The following is a 27,928-nucleotide window of genomic DNA, read 5'->3' as shown; positions in this document are numbered from 1 at the left end:
AATGACTTGATATACATTTTTATATAAATCATCGCAACATCCATTGATAAACAAAATGAAAGCAACGGAACCATTGACGTCATCAGATTCTGCGCGATTGCGTGACGCTGCACAAGTCCAGAAATAGCCTACATCGCGCTGAGCGCGCTAAATACAAAAACATCTCCCTGCATCGTATCTTTTTGGATATAAACACTAGAAAATGACCATATTCATGCAAGAAGATTTTTTGTACGCATAATAACTGGCAAGGGATATCGGACGACCATCACAACCTCGAACAGTCGAACTTCATTCACCACGTCTAAAAGTAAGCTATGGCTTGTTTAACCTGTTTGTTATAGTTAATTTGACTATCTTTAAATCTAGAGAGATTAATATTGGTCAAAACAGCATGCCTCTTTATACACAATTATGTTTTCAAATGTAGCTTAATGTTGTCAATATTCAAATGATAATTAATGACGGTATATGTTTTGTATAACATTTGCCACATTTCTTTTTAAATCATGCTTTAAAGCCAAAAATGTTGTTCTTTCCAATGACGAAAAACAATATAGAAAACTGTTAGTTTTGTCGTTTATGTTTCTCTTAATGTTATCAGGGTTTGGTGGCAAAAAATGCCAGCAGAATTAATATGCACCCAAAATTCAAAATGTGGTGAAAAAATGGCCCTAGTATGGCCCTGGCCAACTCCTCCTTTAACTCGTGGCTGGAGCAAAACTTTTGCATGGGTCTTTGGGCAGCAGTAAAGGACTAGGTCTCCCCGTCGGGGAATCGAACCCCGGTCTTCCGCGTGACAGGCGGAGATACTGTCCACTATACTAACGAGGAGTAACAGAGAAAGGTAGTCGCCCCCGATCAGCGCCCCCCCGACCAGGAACGGCCTCATGCGTCATTTTAGGTCATCGCTTCACAGAAGCCAGTGAAGCCAAAAAAATCATCTAATACCATTTAAATATGAAGTGTCTGTGTAAAACGGGTTACGTTATTAAATTAGAGAGCTTGCTTTTTTAATAAAGAGCCTTGTAGGTCAGGTCAAAAAGTTAATGCGTTTTTTTCCAGTGCCGGGCCCAAACAAAGAGAGTTTCGGGTCCTGCCAGCTGCTAATGTGTTGCGAGCATTCTTGCTGACCGCACAAGGCGGCATCCAGTCTATGCCCGACCATCTGCGTTGGTGGTATAGTGGTGAGCATAGCTGCCTTCCAAGCAGTTGACCCGGGTTCGATTCCCGGCCAACGCATTGCCTTTTGCTCAAGCTGTCGTTAAAACAGTCGTCCGGGGCCCCTGGCCAACTCCTCATTTAACTCGTGGCTGGAGCAAAACTTTTGCATGGGTCTTTGGGCAGCAGTAAAGGACTAGGTCTCCCCGTCGGGGAATCGAACCCCGGTCTTCCGCGTGACAGGCGGAGATACTGTCCACTTTACTAACGAGGAGTTGCAGAGACAGGTAGTCGCCCCCGATGAGCGCCCCCCGACCAGGAACGGCCTCATGCGTCATTTTAGGTCATCGCTTCACAGAAGCCAGTGAAGCCAAACAAATCATCTAATACCATTTAAATATGAAGTGTCTGTGTAAAACGGGTTACGTTATTAAATTAGAGAGCTTGCTTTTTTAATAAAGAGCCAGGTAGGTCAGGTCAAAAAGTTAATGCGTTTTTTTCCAGTGCCGGGCCCAAACAAAGAGAGTTTCGGGTCCTGCCAGCTGCTAATGTGTTGCGAGCATTCTTGCTGACCGCACAAGGCGGCATCCAGTCTATGCCCGACCATCTGCGTTGGTGGTATAGTGGTGAGCATAGCTGCCTTCCAAGCAGTTGACCCGGGTTCGATTCCCGGCCAACGCATTGCCGTTTGCTCAAGCTGTCGTTAAAACAGTCGTCCGGGGCCCCTGGCCAACTCATCATTTAACTGGTGGCTGGAGCAAAACTTTTGCATGGGTCTTTGGGCAGCAGTAAAGGACTAGGTCTCCCCGTCGGGGAATCGAACCCCGGTCTTCCGCGTGACAGGCGGAGATACTGTCCATTATACTAACGAGGAGTTGCAGAGACAGATAGTCGCCCCCGAACAGCGCCCCCCGACCAGGAACGGCCTCATGCGTCATTTTAGGTCATCGCTTCACAGAAGCCAGTGAAGCCAAACGAATAATCTAATACCATTTAAATATGAAGTGTCTGTGTAAAACGGGTTACGTTATTAAATTAGAGAGCTTGCTTTTTTAATAAAGAGCCTGGTAGGTCAGGTCAAAAAGTTAATGCGTTTTTTTCCAGTGCCGGGCCCAAACAAAGAGAGTTTCGGTTCCTGCCAGCTGCTAATGTGTTGCCAGCATTCTTGCTGACCGCACAAGGCAGCATCCAGTCTATGCCCAACCGCCTGCGTTGGTGGTATAGTGGTGAGCATAGCTGCCTTCCAAGCAGTTGACCTGGGTTCGATTCCCGGCCAACGCATTGCCTTTTGCTCAAGCTGTCGTTAAAACAGTCGTCCGGGGCCCCTGGCCAACTCCTCATTTAACTCGTGGCTGGAGCAAAACTTTTGCATGGGTCTTTGGGCAGCAGTAAAGGACTAGGTCTCCCCGTCGGGGAATTGAACCCCGGTCTTCCGCGTGACAGGCGGAGATACTGTCCATTATACTAACGAGGAGTTGCAGAGACAGATAGTCGCCCCCGAACAGCGCCCCCCGACCAGGAACGGCCTCATGCGTCATTTTAGGTCATCGCTTCACAGAAGCCAGTGAAGCCAAACGAATAATCTAATACCATTTAAATATGAAGTGTCTGTGTAAAACGGGTTACGTTATTAAATTAGAGAGCTTGCTTTTTTAATAAAGAGCCTGGTAGGTCCGGTCAAAAAGTTCATGCGTTTTTTTCCAGTGCCGGGCCCAAACAAAGAGAGTTTCGGTTCCTGCCAGCTGCTAATGTGTTGCCAGCATTCTTGCTGACCGCACAAGGCAGCATCCAGTCTATGCCCAACCGCCTGCGTTGGTGGTATAGTGGTGAGCATAGCTGCCTTCCAAGCAGTTGACCCGGGTTCGATTCCCGGCCAACGCATCGCCTTTTGCTCAAGCTGTCGTTAAAACAGTCGTCCGGGGCCCCTGGCCAACTCCTCATTTAACTCGTGGCTGGAGCAAAACTTTTGCATGGGTCTTTGGGCAGCAGTAAAAGGACTAAGTCTCCCCATCTGGGAATCGAACCCCGGTCTTCCGCGTGACAGGCGGAGATACTGTCCACTATACTAACAAGGAGTTGCAGAGATAGGTAGTCGCCCCCGATCAGCGCCCCCCGACCAGGAAAGGCCTTATGCGTCATTTTAGGTCATCGCTTCACAGAAGCCAGTTAAGCCAAACAAATCATCTAATACCATTTAAATATGAAGTGTCTGTGTAAAACGGGTTAAGTTATCAAATTAGAGAGCTTGCTTTTTTAATAAAGAGCCTGGTAGGTCAGGTCAAAAAGTTAATGCGTTTTTTTCCAGTGCCGGGCCCAAACAAAGAGAGTTTCGGGTCCTGCCAGCTGCTAATGTGTTGCGAGCATTCTTGCTGACCGCACAAGCCGGCATCCAGTCTATGCCCGACCATCTGCGTTGGTGGTATAGTGGTGAGCATAGCTGCCTTCCAAGCAGTTGACCCGGGTTCGATTCCCGGCCAACGCATTGCCTTTTGCTCAAGCTGTCGTTAAAACAGTCGTCCGGGGCCTCTGGCCAACTCCTCATTTAACTCGTGGCTGGAGCAAAACTTTTGCATGGGTCTTTGGGCAGCAGTAAAGGACTAGGTCTCACCGTCGGGGAATCGAACCCCGGTCTTCCGCGTGACAGGCGGAGATACTGTCCACTATACTAACGAGGAGTTGCAGAGACAGGTAGTCGCCCCTGATCAGCGCCCCCCGACCAGGAACGGCCTCATGCGTCATTTTAGGTCATCGCTTCACAGAAGCCAGTGAAGCCAAACAAATCATCTAATACCATTTAAATATGAAGTGTCTGTGTAAAACGGGTTACGTTATTAAATTAGAGAGCTTGCTTTTTTAATAAAGAGCCTGGTAGGTCAGGTCAAAAAGTTAATGCGTTTTTTTCCAGTGCCGGGCCCAAACAAAGAGAGTTTCGGGTCCTGCCAGCTGCTAATGTGTTGCAAGCATTCTTGCTGACCGCACAAGGCGGCATCCAGTCTATGCCCGACCCATTTCCTTTTGATCAAGCTGTCGTTAAAACAGTCATCCGGGGCCCCTGGCCAACTCCTCATTTAACTCGTGGCTGGAGCAAAACTTTTGCATGGGTCTTTGGGCAGCAGTAAAGGACTAGGTCTCCCCGTCGGGGAATCGAACCCCGGTCTTCCGCGTGACAGGCGGAGATACTGTCCACTATACTAACGAGGAGTTGCAGAGATAGGTAGTCGCCCCCGATCAGCGCCCCCGACCAGGAACGGCCTCATGCGTCATTTTAGGTCATCGCTTCACAGAAGCCAGTGAAGCCAAACAAATCATCTAATACCATTTAAATATGAAGTGTCTGTGTAAAACGGGTTACGTTATTAAATTAGAGAGCTTGCTTTTTTAATAAAGAGCCTGGTAGGTCCGGTCAAAAAGTTAATGCGTTTTTTTCCAGTGCGGGCCCAAACAAAGAGAGTTTCGGTTCCTGCCAGCTGCTAATGTGTTGCCAGCATTCTTGCTGACCGCACAAGGCGGCATCCAGTCTATGCCCAACTGCCTGCGTTGGTGGTATAGTGGTGAGCATAGCTGCCTTCCAAGCAGTTGACCCGGGTTCGATTCCCGGCCAACGCATCGCCTTTTGCTCAAGCTGTCGTTAAAACAGTCGTCCGGGGCCCCTGGCCAACTCCTCATTTAACTCGTGGCTGGAGCAAAACTTTTGCATGGGTCTTTGGGCAGCAGTAAAGGACTAGGTCTCCCCCTCGGGGAATCGAACCCCGGTCTTCCGCGTGACAGGCAGAGATACTGTCCACTATACTAACGAGGAGTTGCAGAGACAGGTAGTCGCCCCCGATCAGCGCCCCCCGACCAGGAACGGCCTCATGCGTCATTTTAGGTCATCGCTTCACAGAAGCCAGTGAAGCCAAACGAATATTCTAATACCATTTAAATATGAAGTGTCTGTGTAAAACGGGTTACGTTATTAAATTAGAGAGCTTGCTTTTTTAATAAAGAGCCTGGTAGGTCCGGTCAAAAAGTTCATGCGTTTTTTTCCAGTCCCGGGCCCAAACAAAGAGAGTTTCGGTTCCTGCCAGCTACTAATGTGTTGCCAGCATTCTTGCTGACCGCACAACCCGGCATCCAGTCTATGCCCAACCGCCTGCGTTGGTGGTATAGTGGTGAGCATAGCTGCCTTCCAAGCAGTTGACCCGGGTTCGATTCCCGGCCAACGCATCGCCTTTTGCTCAAGCTGTCGTTAAAACAGTCGTCCGGGGCCCCTGGCCAACTCCTCATTTAACTCGTGGCTGGAGCAAAACTTTTGCATGGGTCTTTGGGCAGCAGTAAAGGCAGAGATGGGGGACTCGAGTCACATGACTTGACTCGAGTCAGACTCGAGTCGCAAATTTAAGGACTTGAGACTTGCTTGACTAAATTAAAAAAATGACTCGACTTGACTTTGACTTGAGATCCAATGACTTGAGACTTGACTTGACTTGAACTGTATGACTTGATATACATTTTTATATAAATCATCGCAACATCCATTGATAAACAAAATGAAAGCAACGGAACCATTGACGTCATCAGATTCTGCGCGATTGCGTGACGCTGCACAAGTCCAGAAATAGCCTACATCGCGCTGAGCGCGCTAAATACAAAAACATCTCCCTGCATCGTATCTTTTTGGATATAAACACTAGAAAATGACCATATTCATGCAAGAAGATTTTTTGTACGCATAATAACTGGCAAGGGATATCGGACGACCATCACAACCTCGAACAGTCGAACTTCATTCACCACGTCTAAAAGTAAGCTATGGCTTGTTTAACCTGTTTGTTATAGTTAATTTGACTATCTTTAAATCTAGAGAGATTAATATTGGTCAAAACAGCATGCCTCTTTATACACAATTATGTTTTCAAATGTAGCTTAATGTTGTCAATATTCAAATGATAATTAATGACGGTATATGTTTTGTATAACATTTGCCACATTTCTTTTTAAATCATGCTTTAAAGATAGTGATAGTGCTTGTGATAGTGATAGTGATAGTGCTTTTTAATTTTAGATAGACTGATAGTGCGCATGCGCGGGCGGTGTTTGTTTGTGTTTAGAGCTCCGTCGAATTGATTCATTAATCCTTGATTTTCTTCTTTACCACTCATTTATTAACAAGCACTTTCTATTTTTATATCGTGTGAACCTATCCTCGATACTATTCCCTATAAAAAAAACAATCGGATTGCTTTGATATCGCTACTTAGATCCAACTTTGCGAATCTCGGCTACTAGCCTTTAGCCCGTTAGCATTTCACGCGTGGGCTCGCGCCTATCGAGCGTCTGATTTTACACCCGTTTCACTGAAAGGATACAGGTTATATCCAGCATTCCAGTCCTAAATTAGTAGTGATATTGGTAGTATCACTGCTAATTTACTGTTCATCTGTTATAATGGCGAACATATCGGATGTGTGTCTAACGTTACCTCTGAGTGCAGGTGAGGACACATTCGAGCTGATGTCGGTACGATTGGAACTGGAATCGGTGGAGAAACAGATCCGTGGTCTGCTGGAGAGGCAAGCCGAGCTGCGGGATCGGCGATCAGCGCTTGAAACGTCACGCGCCGATGCTCACAAGTCAGTGGTTAGTAACTTTTTGACTCCGACTTCCTCTACTCCGTGCGTTTCTCTGCCCAGGAGGACGCGATCATCTCTGGCTTCATTCACTCCGGCACCTACACAACACCATGGACCCTGGGTGATCCCACAGCGGAAGACACGAGCCAGGACCAGAGCAAGAGCCTCTCCGCCCCTCCCGGTCTTCGAGATCTCCACCCGGAACCGCTTCTCCCCTCTTCACGAGTCGGAACGCGACGACGCCGTGATCATCGGCACTTCCATGGTCCGTCATGTCCGCGCTTCCTCAGGTAAGGGTAAGGTGCGCACTCACTGCTTTCCTGGTGCTCGTGTTCTTGATGTCGCCGCACAGGTTCCCGAGATTCTGAACGGTGACGAGCGCGTCGGAGCCGTTGTCCTCCATGCGGGAACGAACGACATCAGGCTGCGGCAGACGGAGGTTCTGAAGAAGGACTACAGGAGCCTGATCGAGGCGGTACGCAACACAGCGCCTGAGGCAACGATCATCGTGTCTGGACCGCTTCCCACGTACCGACTAGGACAAGAAAGGTTCAGTAGACTATTTGCTCTAAATGAATGGTTAATGTCATGGTGTAATGAACAGAAACTGCTCTTTGTAAATAATTGGAATCTGTTCTGGGAGCGACCTAGGCTCTACCGTGCTGATGGCCTGCACCCCAGCAGAGCCGGAGCGGCTGTTCTGTCGGACAACATCTCCAAGACGTTGCACACCATCTGACTAGTAAGTCAAAGTCCAATTCACAGTCTTTGCTGTCCCAACTTAATTGATATAAGTAGTGTAGAACATTATATAGAAACTGTGTCTATTCCTCGTCTAGTGAGGCCAAACAATAAATGTAGTGTAGGATCTAGGAAAAATCTTATTGTAATTAAACCAGAAAATCTAAATATCAGTGAACAAAAACAATTTCTAAAACTAGGTCTTCTAAACATTAGATCGCTCACACCTAAGGCGGTTATTGTAAATGAAATGGTCACAGATAATAGCTTCGATGTACTTTGCCTTACTGAAACCTGGCTTAAACCAAATGAGTATTTCGGTCTAAATGAGTCTACTCCGTCAGGATATTGTTATAAGCATGAGCCCCGTCTGATCGGTCGTGGCGGCGGTGTTGCAACAATCTATAGAGATATTCTTAATGTTACTCAGAAAACAGGTCACAGGTTTAATTCGTTTGAAGTACTTGTGCTAAATGTTACGCTCTTAGATGTAAGAAAGAAATCCCTATTATCTCTAGCCTTGGCTACTGTATATAGACCTCCAGGGCCCTACACTGATTTCCTAAAAGAGTTTGCAGACTTTCTCTCAGATCTATTGGTCAATGTTGATAAAGCAATAATTGTTGGAGATTTTAACATACACGTAGATAACACAAATGATGCGTTAGGGACTGCGTTTACAGATTTATTAAACTCCTTTGGGGTCAAGCAAAACGTCAGTGGTCCCACTCACCGTCTAAATCACACACTAGACTTAATTATATCATATGGAACCGATCCAACCGATATAGATATTATACCGCAAAGTGACGATCTCACTGATCATCACATGGTAACTTGTATAATACGTACTGCTGAAATTTGTCATGTTGCGCCGCGTTATCGACCAGGCAGAACAATCCTTCCAATCACTATAGATAGATTCTCAAATAGCTTACCTGATCTATCTCAGCTGCTCAGTGAACCCAAACAAACAGATGAACTAGAGGAAATGACCAGCAGTTTGAGCACCATTTTCTCTAGTACATTAGATATTGTTGCACCAATTAGATTGAAAAAGGTTAGAGAGAAAACTAAAGCACCATGGTACAATAGTACTACACATGCTATCAAGAGAGAAACTCGTAACTTAGAGCGTAAATGGAAACAAACTAATTTAGAGGTCTTTAGAATCGCGTGGAAAGACAGTGTGTCACGTTATAAAAAGGCTCTAAAAGCAGCCAGGGCAGAGCATCTCCGCAAACTAATAGAAAATAACCAACATAATCCAAGGTTTTTATTTAACACCGTGGCTAGACTAACAAATAAACAGACATCACCAGAGCAAAATATTCCGTTACAGTATAGTTGTAATGATTTTATGAATTACTTCAATGAGAAAATAGAAAGCATCCGAAATACAATTGTAAATGTACAATCCTCTATGGTGTCTTGTGATTCAGCCTCAATTATCGTCCCTCAAGAACAACTACACCGCTTTACAACTGTAGGACAGGAAGAGCTAAATAAACTTATCATTGCATCTAAACCAACAACATGTTTATTAGATCCAATACCCACTAAACTACTGAAAGAAGTGTTACCTGTAGTGGAAGAGCCTCTTCTCAATATTATTAACTCGTCTTTATCTTTAGGTCATGTTCCAAAAATATTCAAGCTGGCAGTAATAAAACCTCTTATTAAGAAACCGCAATTAGATCAAAATAACTTAGCAAATTACAGACCCATTTCAAATCTTCCATTTATGTCTAAAATACTAGAAAAAATTGTGTCCGCTCAATTGTGTTCTTTCTTGCAAGAAAATGAGATATACGAAAAATTTCAGTCAGGATTCAGACCGCATCATAGCACAGAAACTGCGCTAGTTAAAATTACAAATGATTTACTTTTAGCTTCTGACCAAGGCTGTATCTCAATACTAGTTCTACTCGATCTTAGCGCTGCGTTCGACACTATAGATCATAAAATACTCCTGGATCGACTACAAAACTACACTGGTGTTCAGGGACAGGCATTAAGCTGGTTCAGATCGTACTTATCGGACCGTTACCATTTTGTCTGTTTAAATGGGGAAAAATCAAAGATAACGTCAGTAGACTATGGAGTGCCGCAAGGATCGGTGTTAGGCCCTCTGCTATTCTCAATATATATGCTGCCACTTGGTAATATTATAAGAAAACATGGAATTAATTTCCACTGCTATGCTGATGACACTCAATTATATATTGCATCACGACCAGATGAATACACTAACTTATCTAAATTGACAGAATGTCTTAAAGATATAAAATGCTGGATGACGTGTAATTTCCTGCTACTAAATCCAGATAAAACTGAGGTATTACTTATTGGTCCAAAAAACTACCCACAAAATCTCTTACAATACAACTTTAATTTAGAAGGATGTCCTGTTACCTTATCGACTACAGTAAAATACCTGGGTGTTATACTAGACCGCAACTTGTCTTTCGAAAATCATATTTCGTATGTTACAAGAACAGCTTTTTTCCACCTTAGAAACATTGCTAAATTACGTAACATGCTATCTGTTTCTGATGCAGAAAAGTTAGTTCATGCATTCATGACCTCGAGACTAGATTACTGTAATGCTTTATTAGCTGGTTGTCCTGCATCCTCAATAAACAAGCCACAGTTAGTCCAAAAATGCAGCCGCTAGAGTTCTTACTAGGTCGAGAAAATATGATCATATAACACCGATTTTATCATCTCTGCACTGGTTACCTATTAAGTTCCGTATCAATTACAAAGTACTACTACTGACCTATAAAGCCCTAAATGGTTTAGCTCCTGTGTATTTAATGGACCTTCTATCGCCCTACAATCCATCGCGTTCTTTAAGATCCCGAAATTCGAGGCTTCTGGTCATTCCTAGGATATCTAAGTCCACTAAAGGAGGGAGGGCGTTCTCACATTTAGCTCCTAAACTCTGGAATAGCCTTCCTGATACTGTTCGTGGCTCAGACTCGCTCTCCCAGTTCAAAACTAGATTAAAGACGCATCTCTTCAGCCAAGCATTCACATAATGCTTACCTTTTATACCACTGTTGAATCAGATCGACTGCATTAATATTATGAACAGCAGCTACGCTAATTATCTCCCATCTGTTTTTCTGCTGTTATCTCGGGACGCTAGTCCCGAGGTAAATAGCGTTCGTCAGCTCCAGTTTGTATCCAGCCTCTCACGGAGACTTCAGATGCCCCAACACCTGCGATGAGACGACTCGACGCCTGTGAAGAGACGACTCAACGCCGGCGATATGTTATGCCCTAAATTAATACATGATGATTAACTAACTATATTCTTCTATGTACATTTCTGAAATGCACTTTCTGTAAAGCTGCTTTGAAACAATATGTATTGTGAAAAGCGCTATACAAATAAATTTGAATTGAATTGAATTGAATTAAAGCCAAAAATGTTGTTCTTTCCAATGACGAAAAACAATATAGAAAACTGTTAGTTTTGTCGTTTATGTTTCTCTTAATGTTATCAGGGTTTGGTGGCAAAAAATGCCAGCAGAATTAATATGCACCCAAAATTCAAAATGTGGTGGAAAAATGGCCCTAGTATGGCCCTGGCCAACTCCTCCTTTAACTTGTGGCTGGAGCAAAACTTTTGCATGGGTCTTTGGGCAGCAGTAAAGGACTAGGTCTCCCCGTCGGGGAATAGAACCCCGGTCTTCCGCGTGACAGGCGGAGATACTGTCCACTATACTAACGAGGAGTTGCAGAGACAGGTAGTCGCCCCCGATCAGCGCCCCCCGACCAGGAACGGCCTCATGCGTCATTTTAGGTCATCGCTTCACAGAAGCCAGTGAAGCCAAACGAATATTCTAATACCATTTAAATATGAAGTGTCTGTGTAAAACGGGTTACGTTATTAAAGTAGAGAGCTTGCTTTTTTAATAAAGAGCCTGGTAGGTCCGGTCAAAAAGTTCATGCGTTTTTTTCCAGTGCCGGGCCCAAACAAAGAGAGTTTCGGTTCCTGCCAGCTACTAATGTGTTGCCAGCATTCTTGCTGACCGCACAACCCGGCATCCAGTCTATGCCCAACCGCCTGCGTTGGTGGTATAGTGGTGAGCATAGCTGCCTTCCAAGCAGTTGACCCGGGTTCGATTCCCGGCCAACGCATCGCCTTTTGCTCAAGCTGTCGTTAAAACAGTCGTCCGGGGCCCCTGGCCAACTCCTCATTTAACTCGTGGCTGGAGCAAAAATTTTGCATGGGTCTTTGGGCAGCAGTAAAGGCAGAGATGGGGGACTCGAGTCACATGACTTGACTCGAGTCAGACTCGAGTCGCAAATTTAAGGACTTGAGACTTGCTTGACTAAATTAAAAAAATGACTCGACTTGACTTTGACTTGAGATCCAATGACTTGAGACTTGACTTGACTTGAACTGTATGACTCGAGAATGACTTGATATACATTTTTATATAAATCATCGCAACATCCATTGATAAACAAAATGAAAGCAACGGAACCATTGACGTCATCAGATTCTGCGCGATTGCGTGACGCTGCACAAGTCCAGAAATAGCCTACATCGCGGTGAGCGCGCTAAATACAAAAACATCTCCCTGCATCGTATCTTTTTGGATATAAACACTAGAAAATGACCATATTCATGCAAGAAGATTTTTTGTACGCATAATAACTGGCAAGGGATATCGGACGACCATCACAACCTCGAACAGTCGAACTTCATTCACCACGTCTAAAAGTAAGCTATGGCTTGTTTAACCTGTTTGTTATAGTTAATTTGACTATCTTTAAATCTAGAGAGATTAATATTGGTCAAAACAGCATGCCTCTTTATACACAATTATGTTTTCAAATGTAGCTTAATGTTGTCAATATTCAAATGATAATTAATGACGGTATATGTTTTGTATAACATTTGCCACATTTCTTTTTAAATCATGCTTTAAAGCCAAAAATGTTGTTCTTTCCAATGACGAAAAACAATATAGAAAACTGTTAGTTTTGTCGTTTATGTTTCTCTTAATGTTATCAGGGTTTGGTGGCAAAAAATGCCAGCAGAATTAATATACACCCAAAATTCAAAATGTGGTGAAAAAATGGCCCTAGTATGGCCCTGGCCAACTCCTCCTTTAACTCGTGGCTGGAGCAAAACTTTTGCATGGGTCTTTGGGCAGCAGTAAAGGACTAGGTCTCCCCGTCGGGGAATCGAACCCCGGTCTTCCACGTGACAGGCGGAGATACTGTCCACTATACTAACGAGGAGTAACAGAGAAAGGTAGTCGCCCCCGATCAGCGCCCCCCCGACCAGGAACGGCCTCATGCATCATTTTAGGTCATCGCTTCACAGAAGCCAGTGAAGCCAAAAAAATCATCTAATACCATTTAAATATGAAGTGTCTGTGTAAAACGGGTTACGTTATTAAATTAGAGAGCTTGCTTTTTTAATAAAGAGCCTGGTAGGTCCGGTCAAAAAGTTCATGCGTATTTTTTCCAGTGCCGGGCCCAAACAAAGAGAGTTTCGGTTCCTGCCAGCTGCTAATGTGTTGCCAGCATTCTTGCTGACCGCACAAGGCGGCATCCAGTCTATGCCCAACCGCCTGCGTTGGTGGTATAGTGGTGAGCATAGCTGCCTTCCACGCGGGGGCCAGGCATGTATACCTGTAGATCGGTGACTAGCCAATCAGAAGCGAGAAAAATTTGAGGGCGTGTTCCAGGTTTTATCAATATTATTCCTCACTGAAACTTCGCTTCGAATCCCAGCTGAGGTGAAAATGAAGATGTTATTTATACCTTTTGACACATTCACTAATTCATATATTTAATGGAGTATGAATCAGTAATCACTTTACTTTTGTTTTCTAATATGAAACTTGCTTCTGAAGGATACTTATTTTACTGATAAATTAATTGGTGCACTGTGATATATTACCTATTGGGCTTGCCCAAAATAACAGTCCTTATTTTACTGATAAATTAATTGGTGCAATGTGATATATACTGTAACTTATTGTGCTTGTCCAAAATAACAGTCAAGGATTTAGGGACATTTTCAGTTAAATTATGTTTTAATAAAAAATAAACATCCAAAAGAATAAAAGTATACCTTTATAAAATATACAATTATAAAATAATACCTTTTTCATTTTAAAAGACTAATTATACCACAACACTATGTACAGTACATGTTAAGTACACAATAATGTGAACCAAGGCAATTGGATTGAATGAACCAATAAAAAAAAAATGGGAATATCTCAACATGACCAAAAGAATTAATCAATCTATGAAATCAAGTGACAGTTTAAAAACACCTACTGAACAAAGGTCTATGGAAGAATAAAAAAGAAACAGGCTGAAACAGGCTACACAGTACTTTTTCAGTTAAACAAAGTTCCTACTGCCCATGTGCATGTATACAGTACAGTTATAAATATGATTGTGCCAAAAGTAACAAACTAATAAAAAGTAAGAACAATATAACAACATGCTTAAGAAATATTATATGCAAAAAAAATCTTACAGGTGAGATGCAAAGTATTTACAATTACAAAAGATTAATAGTGCTTTCCATCATCCAAATAATCATAGAGTTTTGAACGAATTGTAAAAACATTTTAACTGATAAATTATGCATATAACAGTAAATGTTGCAGACTTTTTTAACATTTTACAATCATGCATGGACCCACATGGCATTCTAAAGTAAAAAAAAACAAAAACCAGAAAGACAAATAAGGCAAGAACAAACCACAGTGGTTTCAGCATGTAAAAGATATCCATAACAAGATACAGAGTTATTTTTTTACGATACAATAATTACAATGTACACATTCAAAACCAGGAAACATGAGGGCAGTCACTTTCCCTTTTCTGCTACCCATCTCTTCCTTTCTGCCTCATAAAAGGAAGATTGACAGAACTCTCCCCAAGTCATCTCGTGAGTCATCCCCTCTGTCCGATATAGGGAAAACACTTTGGCAGGACAATATACATATTTCCCTGCCACACCAGGGAACCCAGTATGTGTATGTGGACTATCTGGGCCTTGTTTGAGGGGCTTGTGGCAGAACCTACAGAGGCGACCAGTGGGATGCTGCTCCATGGCCTTTCTCTTTCCCCGCTCCTCCATTACCTGTCTTGCCTCTGCAGAGCGCTGCTTTGCGGCCTGTAGCTCTTGATTAAAAAAAGGTGTTTCAGCAAAGTCAGCAAACGGCATTCGAGGATTGGTGAGGCCTTCCGCTGCATACATCTGGTATACCTTTGTAGAGCAGTAAAAGTACTTCACGCTCCCAGACTGATAAAAAAAATGAATGGAGGATCCATCACCAAGGTAACGTGACTTTGGCTGGCCACATGCAAGACAGTTCCGTGTCCTCTTTATAACAGGCTGTTGCTGTTGCTGCTGCTTCTCCACAATCTCTTTCACCATCTGTTCAATCTCACCCTTAGTTAGCGGGGACTCCTGGGGCTTATTTCTGGGTGGGTTCACTGGGGCAGGTGGGAGGGTTACCACTGGAACACTTACAGTTTCACTACCTTTTGTGAGGTGATGCCACAGCTGCTGGGTCTCCAGGAGTTTCTCTGGACTGGTGTTCAGGGATGAACTTGTGTTCGTCATCTTGGCCAGGTGTTTCACATAACGTGAGATATGCTGTTTTGTGGTGGGGTGTAAGAGGCTATTGGGATCCCTGGAGGCAGCCTGCACAAGGGCAGCATACTCCGCATCCACCTGGGTGAGAAGGTCTTTCTGCCCATGGTACTTTGCCAGAAGGCCATCAATGGAATCCCTCATGGGCTGTGTCCACCGAAAATGGTCCAGGACAAAAAGTAGACCCCCTGCCTTGATAGAACCTGTGCGAGCAGCTCGTGGAGAGGGAGCAAAGGGCAGTGGTGGCGTCATCTCATCTAAAAGAGAGGAAAAGGGACAGGAAAATTAAATAATTTTCCCTTTTATCTCTGAAATATCTGTAGTATTCATATAAATAATGAATAATTAAGGGATGACGATGTGAGCTGAATCACCTTTTACATTGGTGGGCTGTGCAGGCTGGATCATTGTTTGTGAGCCAGGAGAAGCCACACCAAAGATGTCATCCTGGAGCATAGGGTAATTAATTTAGGTTACAATCAGTAATTACATAGTTAGATTTTGTATTTTAGTGATTGGGGATATTTGTAAGTACAACAGTCAAGTTTACCTGAGCAAAGTGTTCCTCCCTCACCTCCTCAGGTGTGTCATCAGGTGGGAAGATCTCACTGAGAGCAGACGGCTGTGAGGACTGATGCTCTCCCTCCCCTGCAACAGGTACCTTCTGGGACTTGTGCTTGTCCCAGTCTAGGGGGACAGGACGACAACCAGGCTCCACATACTGCAGTCCAAACCTTTCTCTGGTGTCTGTCTGTGAGACAAGTAAGGCAGGGTACTTGGCCTGGCCTGTCACCACGTCTGAGAGCTTGTTCAGTTCCATGATCAGCACAGGATCAAAGACTGCAGGCAGCTTCACTCCAGGCTGCTTCAGGTCCACAAGGCGCTGGAAATTCCAGCGAGCCACTCCAATCATGCCCTGCGCCTGGAAAAGTTCTGTGGATACCTGAGTGCCTGTGACCCATCTCGCCTGATGGAAATGGAACCCCTCCTGCTGAGAGGTGCCTCTCACAGGGATCCACACGGGTACAGCTGCCGCCTCCCCCTTCACATGGTTCAGCTGGACCGTTCCACCATGCCTATAGAGGATCCCCTCTTCAATCTCTGGGTCACTGAGGCAGCCTCTGAGGATGTGGACTCGCTGAATCCTCCACACCTTCAACATCGATGGTTTGAACAGTGGCCCACCATCAGGATCGCATTCTAAAAAGAATCTTTGGAGAACGCTCTCCACTCTCTCCAGCAGCTCTTTGGGGTGTGGGACCCTAGTGCGACAGTGCTCCCTGATGTGCTTCTTTGTTGGATTTGCAGGCACTATTCCACAGAAGACATAAGCCTGCTTCAGTCTCTGTAGGTCCGTCTGGTCCACAACACTAAAAGCTGCTGACAGAAACTTGCAGAAAGCACTGTGCAGTGGATGGTGCTCTGAAGTACACTCTCTGGAGAATCGCCGCATGCAGTGGAATAAGTCCAGCTTGATGTTGATGTTGCTATTATATTCTTTGCGGGAGGCACAGGTGTTGATGAGATGCCCAGAGGTAGCCGCAGTCACTATAGCCTCAGTGGTCTTCCAAGAATCCCAGAGGAGGTGCTCCTGGGGATCAGGGTTTGGGATCCTGAAGGCAGCACAGCAATCTCTGTTCCACACACAAAGAGAAGTATATTTAAAATATTAAACATTTAAATAAATAGGATACATGTATTTGCTATACTATATTTTGTTTACTTTACAAATATAATATACTGTAGGTGGGAAGGAAAATGTGATGGCTGGTTCTTACCTGTCAACCCACTGGTAGTTGGCTTTTGGCAGTCCTGCAAAAATGTAACGACGGGACAGCCCCTCATACATTGGCTGCAGGGATTTATCACTTTCAGACTGCAGCATCACCCAGGACAAGATCATCCAGTTTTCATTCATCACAGCGTATGACGACATAGTACCGGATGCAAGCACAACCTTCCGGGCCACCTTGCGGGTATGGTCAGCCCTTAATACCTGTCCAAATGTGCCTTGAAGGAGCAGATTGAGTGTGCTCTCCTGCCTATGGTACTCCTGAATGAGGCAGTCAACCAAGTAGTGGGGTGAGACTGTTACTCCAAACCAGCCGTCCACATCACCATACCCACCAAATGGAGCAGGAGTATTTGTTGCTCTTAGTGCCCCTGTGATGGTCTGCTGACCATAAAGTCCACTGTCTCCATCCAGCACATTCTTAACAGTGGACAGGTAAGCCAGGTGTGCACGCTCATACCTGAGGTGGAGAGCTTCGTTCAACTGATTGGCCATATCATTGGGAGACTTTGCTGTGCGCCGCAACTCATCCATCACAGTCTTACATATGGCCTTCTTGTGCGTCAGAAAAGCTGGAAAAATGTTGCAGAATCGACTTGGCAGCATCTCTATCCATTGGGGTTTGTCTGCAAACCAGTACTTTTTACAGACTTTACAGCTGAGCCGAGAGGCCAGCATGTAGTACTGGCTGCTTGTACCAATAATGACACGGGGTCGTCCAACTCCTGATGAGACAACTTGAGGATTCGGACAGCCGTTCAGACATGGCAGAGTGTAGTTGTTGCGGACTCTTTCCATAATGGTGTGCTCTGGTTTCCAAATGAAGAATGGATGAAGTTGAAAGTATTTTGGTGATGGCAGCTTATAGACAGCATCAATAAGCTCAGGCTGAGGTGGGTAACGCCACAAGGAGATCATGTTCATTGGATGTCTCACCAGTCTAGAGCCTGGCCACAGTCCCAAGTTTTCCATTTCTGTTTTCATCCAGATTCTCTGCTGGTGAGAGCAGTTCCATTGGCTTACATCCTGCTCATAGCCTGGCAGTGGTGGAAGTGCTGGCTTCTCCTCCAACTGAGTTGAGGGGTACCCAGCAGAGGCTGCAGGGAGTGCTGTGGGCGGAGTAGAGGCTGCAAGGAGTCTCGACTGGACAGCAGCTGCAGGGGGGCCTGAGGGAGGAGTAGAGACTGTAGACTGTGCAGAGGTCACTGGGAGGAGGGCTGCAGGACAACATGGTTGACATTAGTCATAGATGAGCATTACATTTGTTAAATAGGTTAAATCTGTTTTAAATTGTATTAAGTAATATTATGTTACATTAAGTCCTTACACTGACAGAGCATGGTTTCCTGCACTGGTCTCAAAGGCGATGTGGACTTGCTTGTCGATAACCCCAATTCAAGCAACTCTGGAGGTACTGGCAAAAGAACCCTCACTGGAGTGAATGGAATTGGTGAAAAACAATAACACTGATCAGAAACAGGCATATCCTTACAGTAGAGTCGGCATGTGTACACGTCCATATACTAACCTGGATGTGGAGATGCAGTAGCACTATATTCATCAGGCCGGACTGGTTTTAGGAGTGTTGCTGGTGGTTTACGCCTCCCTAACACAGAAAAATGTAATGTCATTCTAAATACCCTGTAGTACTGTCCCTTAATAAATGTGTTATTACGTAGTAATGTAAATGCATGCAAACCCATAAAACACATGTCAAGACTCTTTATAATATTAAAGGTGTGGTATGTTAATGCATTACCATTACATGAGTACTACATTGCATGAGTACTCTACAGCTTCATGTATCAAAACGGATGCATCATTCTAGTCCAAATTAATACATATTTGTACTTTTGCTGTACTTCTGCATTTTGGTACATACCAAACCTTTAAAGTATAGCATGCAAAAAAACATGCAAAACAAGAACTCTGTACTTACCCTCAATGATGAGATATAAATGCCTTATAAATGTTAGTAGAACAATTGAACACAAGAATTAGAACAGGCCTGAACGTGGCCTAACCAACAAACAGCAACAAATCAATGTAGAACAGATAATCCTGATTCATGTCAGAATCATCCCTAGCATGCAGTAGACAAGACCTTTGACCACTGGGACTCCAACAACTTCTGAACCTGAAAGCATAGTAAAGATAATTTAACTTTCAAGCAATTACAACATAAACAGACACAATGACATATAAAACCCTTTACTGTTAAAGTACAGTACACACCAAACTACACAAAGATGTGAAAAATGTAAAACACTGCTACGTGTCTTTTGCTTGTTCAGTATACAGTGGTGTGTACAGGAGTCACACGTACATGTATGTGCACAAATACACTGTATATACAGTATATATGCACAATTGATCTGAATCTTGAATTGAGTTGAAACTGAATCAACACTGAAGTGACTTGAGCTGAATAATGTCGCAATTGGCTTGTTAGAGCTGCTTTACAGCATCATTTGTTTTGAATTTGTTACTATTGTGAAGCTGCTGCGAAAATCTATACTGTAGCTTGTATGTATATTCAGTATACAGTTTACACACATTGAATATGCATACAAGCCAAGTCAGAAAGTCAACTTTATTTCTAAAGCACTGTATGTGTGTGTGTGTGTGTGTGTGTGTTTGTGTGTGCATATATAAGTATTACATATGTATGTAAAAGTTTGTTTTTCAATTGCGTGTAATGCGTATAAGCGTATAATGTGCTTGCAGTTTTGCAGACTTGGTCTGAAGATTAGGTACATGACTGAATGGTTTTACTGAGTGGGCCTCAAGTTCCACCTTTAGTGTGTAATCAATTTGAAAAAACTGTAGTATAATAATTTACGGGCATTAGAACAGGCCTGATCACGCCTAATAAACAAACAGTGATTTGACAGTGTGTTGGATGGATAATCCTGATTGAAGTCAGAATCATCCCCAGTGTGCATTCAGAATAGGACCTTTGGCCATAGGGACTCCAACATCTCGTGAACCTGAGTGCACAGCGCAGAAACAATGTAACATCCCAAACATTTACCATCTTGAATAACGCTGAATAAAAATGTAATGATGTTTCATGGAAATGAATGCAGTTTGATAGAGCATGTATGTGCATGTATGTGGTTCTCACTCAGTTGGCCTGGAATTTTAGATGAAAGAGTGGGTAGCATCATCCTCCCCAATTCTTCACCTTCCTCCACTTCTATGGAAAAAGAACAAACCAAGGATTGGTATGAAAGGATGGAATTATAAATATCATCAACTGTTGTTTATTCAGGGAAAATTGACTGAGCATTAAGCTCTTTTACAGCAGTACCCCGACTCCACATTCATACGAGTGTACATTCAGAATATGATATCAAAAATATGTATATAGCAGTCACAATAAATACTGTGTGTGTGTGTGTGTGTGTGCGTGTGAGCACACATGCACCTACACTACCGGTCAAAAGTTTTGGAAACAGTTGTGTACATTTTTTTTCAGGATTCTTTGATGAATAGAAAGTTTAAAAGAACAGCTTTAATTTGAAATAGAAACTTTTGTGACATTATAAATGCCTTTACTGTAACTTTTGATCAATTTAATTCATCCTTCATGAATAAAAGTATTTATTTATTGTATTTCTTTCCCCCAAAAAATAACTAACAATTCTTACTGACCCCAAACTTTTGAACGGTAGTGTTTAATGTGACAAAAGCTTTCTATTTCAGATAAATACTGTTCTTTTGAACTTTCTATTCTTCAAAGAATCCTGAAATAAAAATGTAAATAACTATTTGTTCTACTGTAATACTGTAACAATAATACTATTGTTGACAATGATAATAATGAGAAATGTTTCTTGAGCATCAAATCATCAGAATCATGTGACACTGTAGACTGGAGTAATGATGCTGAAAAACCCAGCTTTGATCACAGGAATAAATTACACTCTACAATATATACACATAGAAAACTGCTATTTTGAATTCTAATAATATTTCACAATTTTGACTGTTTTTTTTTATCAAATAAATACAGCCTTGGTGAGTAGAACAGACTTAGTAGAACAAATCTTACTGATCCAAAAAATTGTCTGTGTGAGGTTTTCTTACTCAGTTGGGCTTGGAGTTTGGATGGGGATATAGAAAGCATCATTCTCTCCAATTCTTCATCATCCTCCATTTCTGTAAAACAAAGCATAAAAGCAAAGATGCGAATCATATGTCATCCCACATTTACATATATTTTAACATGACCTTATATGTACTGTCAACAAACCTGGAGGATGAGAGGCAGATGCTGTAAGGCCAGCGGAAGCAGGTTCCGCTGAAACACTCTGAAGCTGGCTCTTTTTCTGAGTGAGGTACAGCTGCAGCCGATACATTTTGCTGCCTGGGACACACTGTTTCTGGAGGATGAATGCAGCATATCCATCTGCTCTGCTCTCCCAAACATCCCTCCAAGTCTTTTCTGCATTAATTCCAAAGCCAACCAAGTTGTCATCTTCATTCTTCACAGGTGGTGCCACTGATCTTCCAGTTAAATACTTTAGGAGGTCCTCGATTTCCTGGAAGCTATTACTGTACTCAAGAAATGAAAGTAGGCTGTCCTTCTTGGGACCCTCTGGTTTAAACTGTCCGGCTCTCTCCTCCTCCTCAACCTTCTTAGTCAAGAATATGGTATAGCCTACATCATTCTCTAGTAGCCACCGGAATGACTTGCCTTTGTACTTTCCAAACTGAAGCACATACTCTCCCAGCACCTCTTTTCTGTCTGACACATCTCCTCCTCTCATGAAGACAACAGAGCGGGCATTCTCCTTTACCTTGTCTTCCCTTTGAGGGTCTGATTTGTCCTGGAGATTGGGGTTGTCTTTGATCCTCTTGGCTTCATCTGAGGGATCTTGTCTCAGATATCCAGTCGGTCCTTTCCTGAAGCACACTTTGATCTTGCCTGGGAAGATCACTTTCACCTTCATCCTGCTGTGCTGTACATATACATTCACAAAGAGCTGATTAGTGTTTATGGTCTGTTGCATTAACACACTTAATTAATTAACACACTTCTATTCTGATTTAAATTATCTTATTTCTTAATAAATAAAACAACAATTCAATGAACCATTTTATTATGAAATACAAATTCATATTAATTGCACAATATCCTCTTTGACACTATTATTGTGTTTATTGATCTATTTTATCATAATAAAATGTTATTCATATAATATATCATTAAATTGCACATTTTTTTTTGTAATTTAAATGTAATATATTTGTGTGTACTATATATTACATTAAAAGTACTACATCACACTGCACTGTTATCATATATATTTTAAACATTTTATTTGAGTCCATAGTAAGAAATCAATGATGAAACATTCACCTTTACAAACAAAGATACTCTTATAAAATAACAGCTGTATTTAACGTTACAACGAGGAGTTTGGTTTACTGGGTTTCTTAACGTCACAAACAATTCAACACAATTAACAATACGATAACATGATAATATACATGCAATTTAAACGATAAAATATATGAATAATAATGTATATGCGGTCACCTGAGGTAAAATCCGTCTGAAGGTAACGTTAGTGTAGAATGTAAATATTTGTTGTAAAAAAACAAAACAATTTGCTGACAATTCGGTAAAATCTGTCTGAAGGTAATTTAGACTGTAAATATTTGTTGAAAAAACCCAAAACAATTTGCTGACAATTCGGTAAACAAATATCTCCGATCGTAAAACGGGTCTCCCCTCCTCCACTGCGAATGATTGACAGATGACACTACGCTTCTTAAATTCCCCGCCACGGAAAAACGAAACAGCGCCATGAAGTCTAAGTGTGGCCAAAAGTATATTGCATCCGTAGTGTTAAGCACTACCATAGAGAATGAATGGGAAAAGTTAAGAGAAGTTAAGCTTAGCCATTTTCGGCTCCCGCGCAGTTGACCCGGGTTCGATTCCCGGCCAACGCATTGCCTTTTGCTCAAGCCGTCGTTAAAACAGTCGTCCGGGGCCCCTGGCCAACTCCTCATTTAACTCGTGGCTGGAGCAAAACTTTTGCATGGGTCTTTGGGCAGCAGTAAAAGGACTAAGTCTCCCCGTCGGGGAATCGAACCCCGGTCTTCCGCGTGCAGGCGGAGATACTGTCCACTATACTAACGAGGAGTTGCAGAGATAGGTAGTCGCCCCCGATCAGCGCCCCCCGACCAGGAAAGGCCTCATGCGTCATTTTAGGTCATCGCTTCACAGAAGCCAGTTAAGCCAAACAAATCATCTAATACCATTTAAATATGAAGTGTCTGTGTAAAACGGGTTAAGTTATTAAATTAGAGAGCTAGCTTTTTTAATAAAGAGCCTGGTAGGTCAGGTCAAAAAGTTAATGCGTTTTTTTCCAGTGCCGGGCCCAAACAAAGAGAGTTTCGGGTCCTGCCAGCTGCTAATGTGTTGCCAGCATTCTTGCTGACCGCAAAAGGCGGCATCCAGTCTATGCCCGACCATCTGCGTTGGTGGTATAGTGGTGAGCATAGCTGCCTTCCAAGCAGTTGACCCGGGTTCGATTCCCGGCCAACGCATTGCCTTTTGCTCAAGCTGTCGTTAAAACAGTCGTCCGGGGCCCCTGGCCAACTCCTCATTTAACTCGTGGCTGGAGCAAAACTTTTGCATGGGTCTTTGGGCAGCAGTAAAGGCAGAGATGGGGGACTCGAGTCACATGACTTGACTCGAGTCAGACTCGAGTCGCAAATTTAAGGACTTGAGACTTGCTTGACTAAATTAAAAAAATGACTCGACTTGACTTTGACTTGAGATCCAATGACTTGAGACTTGACTTGACTTGAACTGTATGACTCGAGAATGACTTGATATACATTTTTATATAAATCATCGCAACATCCATTGATAAACAAAATGAAAGCAACGGAACCATTGACGTCATCAGATTCTGCGCGATTGCGTGACGCTGCACAAGTCCAGAAATAGCCTACATCGCGGTGAGCGCGCTAAATACAAAAACATCTCCCTGCATCGTATCTTTTTGGATATAAACACTAGAAAATGACCATATTCATGCAAGAAGATTTTTTGTACGCATAATAACTGGCAAGGGATATCGGACGACCATCACAACCTCGAACAGTCGAACTTCATTCACCACGTCTAAAAGTAAGCTATGGCTTGTTTAACCTGTTTGTTATAGTTAATTTGACTATCTTTAAATCTAGAGAGATTAATATTGGTCAAAACAGCATGCCTCTTTATACACAATTATGTTTTCAAATGTAGCTTAATGTTGTCAATATTCAAATGATAATTAATGACGGTATATGTTTTGTATAACATTTGCCACATTTCTTTTTAAATCATGCTTTAAAGCCAAAAATGTTGTTCTTTCCAATGACGAAAAACAATATAGAAAACTGTCGTTTGTTTTGTCGTTTATGTTTCTCTTAATGTTATCAGGGTTTGGTGGCAAAAAATGCCAGCAGAATTAATATACACCCAAAATTCAAAATGTGGTGAAAAAATGGCCCTAGTATGGCCCTGGCCAACTCCTCCTTTAACTCGTGGCTGGAGCAAAACTTTTGCATGGGTCTTTGGGCAGCAGTAAAGGACTAGGTCTCCCCGTCGGGGAATCGAACCCCGGTCTTCCGCGTGACAGGCGGAGATACTGTCCACTATACTAACGAGGAGTTGCAGAGATAGGTAGTCGCCCCGGATCAGCGCCCCCCCGACCAGGAACGGCCTCATGCGTCATTTTAGGTCATCGCTTCACAGAAGCCAGTGAAGCCAAACAAATCATCTAATACCATTTAAATATGAAGTGTCTGTGTAAAACGGGTTACGTTATTAAATTAGAGAGCTTGCTTTTTTAATAAAGAGCCTGGTAGGTCCGGTCAAAAAGTTCATGCGTTTTTTTCCAGTGCCGGGCCCAAACAAAGAGAGTTTCGGTTCCTGCCAGCTGCTAATGTGTTGCCAGCATTCTTGCTGACCACACAAGGCGGCATCCAGTCTATGCCCAACCGCCTGCGTTGGTGGTATAGTGGTGAGCATAGCTGCCTTCCAAGCAGTTGACCCGGGTTCGATTCCCGGCCAACGCATTGCCTTTTGCTCAAGCTGTCGTTAAAACAGTCGTCCGGGGCCCCTGGCCATCTCCTCATTTAACTCGTGGCTGGAGCAAAACTTTTGCATGGGTCTTTGGACAGCAGTAAAGGACTAGGTCTCCCCGTCGGGGAATCGAACCCCGGTCTTCCGCGTGACAGGCGGAGATACTGTCCACTATACTAACGAGGAGTTGCAGAGATAGGTAGTCGCCCCCGATCAGCGCCCCCCCCGACCAGGAACGGCCTCATGCGTCATTTTAGGTCATCGCTTCACAGAAGCCAGTGAAGCCAAACAAATCATCTAATACCATTTAAATATGAAGTGTCTGTGTAAAACGGGTTACGTTATTAAATTAGAGAGCTTGCTTTTTTAATAAAGAGCCTGGTAGGTCCGGTCAAAAAGTTCATGCGTTTTTTTCCAGTGCCGGGCCCAAACAAAGAGAGTTTCGGTTCCTGCCAGCTGCTAATGTGTTGCCAGCATTCTTGCTGACTGCACAAGGCGGCATCCAGTCTATACCCAACCGCCTGTGTTGGTGGTATAGTGGTGAGCATAGCTGCCTTCCAAGCAGTTGACCCGGGTTTGATTCCCGGCCAACGCATTGCCTTTTGCTCAAGCTGTCGTTAAAACAGTCGTCCGGGGCCCCTGGCCAACTCCTCATTTAACTCGTGGCTGGAGCAAAACTTTTGCATGGGTCTTTGGGCAGCAGTAAAGGACTAGGTCTCCCCGTCGGGGAATCGAACCCCGGTCTTCCGCGTGACAGGCGGAGATACTGTCCACTATACTAACGAGGAGTTGCAGAGACAGGTAGTCGCCCCCGATCAGCGCCCCCCGACCAGGAAAGGCCTCATGCGTCATTTTAGGTCATCGCTTCACAGAAGCCAGTTAAGCCAAACAAATCATCTAATACCATTTAAATATGAAGTGTCTGTGTAAAACGGGTTAAGTTATTAAATTAGAGAGCTTGCTTTTTTAATAAAGAGCCTGCTAGGTCAGGTCAAAAAGTGAATGCGTTTTTTTCCAGTGCCGGGCCCAAACAAAGAGAGTTTCGGGTCCTGCCAGCTGCTAATGTGTTGCGAGCATTCTTGCTGACCGCACAAGGCGGCATCCAGTCTATGCCCGACCATCTGCGTTGGTGGTATAGTGGTGAGCATAGCTGCCTTCCAAGCAGTTGACCTGGTTTTGATTCCCGGCCAACGGATTGCCTTTTGCTCAAGCTGTCGTTAAAACAGTCGTCGGGGGCCCCTGGCCAACTCCTCATTTAACTCGTGGCTGGAGCAAAACTTTTGCATGGGTCTTTGGGCAGCAGTAAAGGACTAGGTCTCCCCGTCGGGGAATCGAACCCCGGTCTTCCGCGTGACAGGCGGAGATACTGTCCACTATACTAACGAGGAGTTGCAGAGACAGGTAGTCGCCCTCGATCAGCCCCCCCCCCCCGACCAGGAACGGCCTCATGCGTCATTTTAGGTCATCGCTTCACAGAAGCCAGTGAAGCCAAACAAATCATCTAATACCATTTAAATATGAAGTGTCTGTGTAAAACGGGTTACGTTATTAAATTAGAGAGCTTGCTTTTTTAATAAAGAGCCTGGTAGGTCCGGTCAAAAAGTTCATGCGTTTTTTTCCAGTGCCGGGCCCAAACAAAGAGAGTTTCGGTTCCTGCCAGCTACTAATGTGTTGCCAGCATTCTTGCTGACCGCACAACCCGGCATCCAGTCTATGCCCAACCGCCTGCGTTGGTGGTATAGTGGTGAGCATAGCTGCCTTCCAAGCAGTTGACCCGGGTTCGATTCCCGGCCAACGCATCGCCTTTTGCTCAAGCTGTCGTTAAAACAGTCGTCCGGGGCCCCTGGCCAACTCCTCATTTAACTCGTGGCTGGAGCAAAACTTTTGCATGGGTCTTTGGGCAGCAGTAAAGGCAGAGATGGGGGACTCGAGTCACATGACTTGACTCGAGTCAGACTCGAGTCGCAAATTTAAGGACTTGAGACTTGCTTGACTAAATTAAAAAAATGACTCGACTTGACTTTGACTTGAGATCCAATGACTTGAGACTTGACTTGACTTGAACTGTATGACTCGAGAATGACTTGATATACATTTTTATATAAATCATCGCAACATCCATTGATAAACAAAATGAAAGCAACGGAACCATTGACGTCATCAGATTCTGCGCGATTGCGTGACGCTGCACAAGTCCAGAAATAGCCTACATCGCGCTGAGCGCGCTAAATACAAAAACATCTCCCTGCATCGTATCTTTTTGGATATAAACACTAGAAAATGACCATATTCATGCAAGAAGATTTTTTGTACGCATAATAACTGGCAAGGGATATCGGACGACCATCACAACCTCGAACAGTCGAACTTCATTCACCACGTCTAAAAGTAAGCTATGGCTTGTTTAACCTGTTTGTTATAGTTAATTTGACTATCTTTAAATCTAGAGAGATTAATATTGGTCAAAACAGCATGCCTCTTTATACACAATTATGTTTTCAAATGTAGCTTAATGTTGTCAATATTCAAATGATAATTAATGACGGTATATGTTTTGTATAACATTTGCCACATTTCTTTTTAAATCATGCTTTAAAGATAGTGATAGTGCTTGTGATAGTGATAGTGATAGTGCTTTTTAATTTTAGATAGACTGATAGTGCGCATGCGCGGGCGGTGTTTGTTTGTGTTTAGAGCTCCGTCGAATTGATTCATTAATCCTTGATTTTCTTCTTTACCACTCATTTATTAACAAGCACTTTCTATTTTTATATCGTGTGAACCTATCCTCGATACTATTCCCTATAAAAAAAACAATCGGATTGCTTTGATATCGCTACTTAGATCCAACTTTGCGAATCTCGGCTACTAGCCTT

General features: G+C 43.4%; 2 protein-coding genes and 10 non-coding genes across 13 annotated transcripts in view; 10 read left to right on the top strand and 2 right to left on the bottom strand.

Annotated features, from left to right (window-relative positions):
• Window positions 1-1,170: 1,170 nt before the first annotated feature.
• trnag-ucc (transfer RNA glycine (anticodon UCC)) lies at window positions 1,171-1,242 on the top strand. The gene has a single exon. It is a non-coding gene; the product is annotated as a tRNA-Gly (tRNA).
• Window positions 1,243-1,770: 528 nt separating this feature from the next.
• trnag-ucc (transfer RNA glycine (anticodon UCC)) lies at window positions 1,771-1,842 on the top strand. Its single transcript has one exon. It is a non-coding gene; the product is annotated as a tRNA-Gly (tRNA).
• A 1,128-nt stretch (window positions 1,843-2,970) lies between these two features.
• On the top strand, window positions 2,971-3,042 carry trnag-ucc (transfer RNA glycine (anticodon UCC)). The gene has a single exon. It is a non-coding gene; the product is annotated as a tRNA-Gly (tRNA).
• Window positions 3,043-3,571: 529 nt separating this feature from the next.
• On the top strand, window positions 3,572-3,643 carry trnag-ucc (transfer RNA glycine (anticodon UCC)). The gene has a single exon. It is a non-coding gene; the product is annotated as a tRNA-Gly (tRNA).
• Window positions 3,644-4,695: 1,052 nt separating this feature from the next.
• trnag-ucc (transfer RNA glycine (anticodon UCC)) lies at window positions 4,696-4,767 on the top strand. Its single transcript has one exon. It is a non-coding gene; the product is annotated as a tRNA-Gly (tRNA).
• Window positions 4,768-5,295: 528 nt separating this feature from the next.
• Window positions 5,296-5,367, top strand: trnag-ucc (transfer RNA glycine (anticodon UCC)). Its single transcript has one exon. It is a non-coding gene; the product is annotated as a tRNA-Gly (tRNA).
• A 6,227-nt stretch (window positions 5,368-11,594) lies between these two features.
• trnag-ucc (transfer RNA glycine (anticodon UCC)) lies at window positions 11,595-11,666 on the top strand. Its single transcript has one exon. It is a non-coding gene; the product is annotated as a tRNA-Gly (tRNA).
• A 2,650-nt stretch (window positions 11,667-14,316) lies between these two features.
• On the bottom strand, window positions 14,317-18,925 carry LOC130092429 (uncharacterized). The gene is made up of 7 exons (XM_056260284.1): window positions 18,897-18,925; window positions 18,486-18,563; window positions 18,285-18,389; window positions 16,944-18,162; window positions 15,716-16,799; window positions 15,540-15,612; window positions 14,317-15,422 (listed from the first exon to the last, which is right to left on the bottom strand). Exons 3-7 carry the CDS (start codon window positions 18,295-18,297, stop codon window positions 14,374-14,376), a joined length of 3,438 nt encoding a protein of 1,145 aa, XP_056116259.1. The 5' UTR covers window positions 18,298-18,389; window positions 18,486-18,563; window positions 18,897-18,925; the 3' UTR covers window positions 14,317-14,373.
• Window positions 18,672-27,928, bottom strand: part of LOC130092437 (uncharacterized) — a 23,944-nt gene continuing 14,687 nt past the window's right edge. The window contains exons 2-5 of one of the 2 annotated variants that reach the window (XM_056260297.1): window positions 21,216-21,924; window positions 21,050-21,121; window positions 20,085-20,153; window positions 18,672-19,094 (exon numbers count right to left, since the gene is read on the bottom strand). In XM_056260297.1, the coding sequence (XP_056116272.1) occupies window positions 19,024-19,094; window positions 20,085-20,153; window positions 21,050-21,121; window positions 21,216-21,915 (912 nt within the window). In that variant the 5' untranslated portion in view covers window positions 21,916-21,924 and the 3' untranslated portion in view covers window positions 18,672-19,023. Of the gene's footprint in view, window positions 19,095-20,084; window positions 20,157-21,049; window positions 21,122-21,215; window positions 21,925-27,928 lie in introns of both variants that reach the window. The other variant, XM_056260296.1, reaches the window with a different exon arrangement.
• On the top strand, window positions 23,450-23,521 carry trnag-ucc (transfer RNA glycine (anticodon UCC)). The gene has a single exon. It is a non-coding gene; the product is annotated as a tRNA-Gly (tRNA).
• trnag-ucc (transfer RNA glycine (anticodon UCC)) lies at window positions 24,974-25,045 on the top strand. Its single transcript has one exon. It is a non-coding gene; the product is annotated as a tRNA-Gly (tRNA).
• trnag-ucc (transfer RNA glycine (anticodon UCC)) lies at window positions 26,780-26,851 on the top strand. Its single transcript has one exon. It is a non-coding gene; the product is annotated as a tRNA-Gly (tRNA).

The sequence above is a fragment of the Rhinichthys klamathensis genome, unplaced genomic scaffold (genome assembly GCF_029890125.1).
Source record: "Rhinichthys klamathensis goyatoka isolate OS25496 unplaced genomic scaffold, OSU_Roscu_1.1 h1tg000176l_1, whole genome shotgun sequence".
Classification (NCBI taxonomy): domain Eukaryota; kingdom Metazoa; phylum Chordata; class Actinopteri; order Cypriniformes; family Leuciscidae; genus Rhinichthys; species Rhinichthys klamathensis.
The sequence above is the reverse complement of the archived record's forward strand: the minus strand, read 5'-3'. Positions and strand labels throughout refer to the sequence as shown.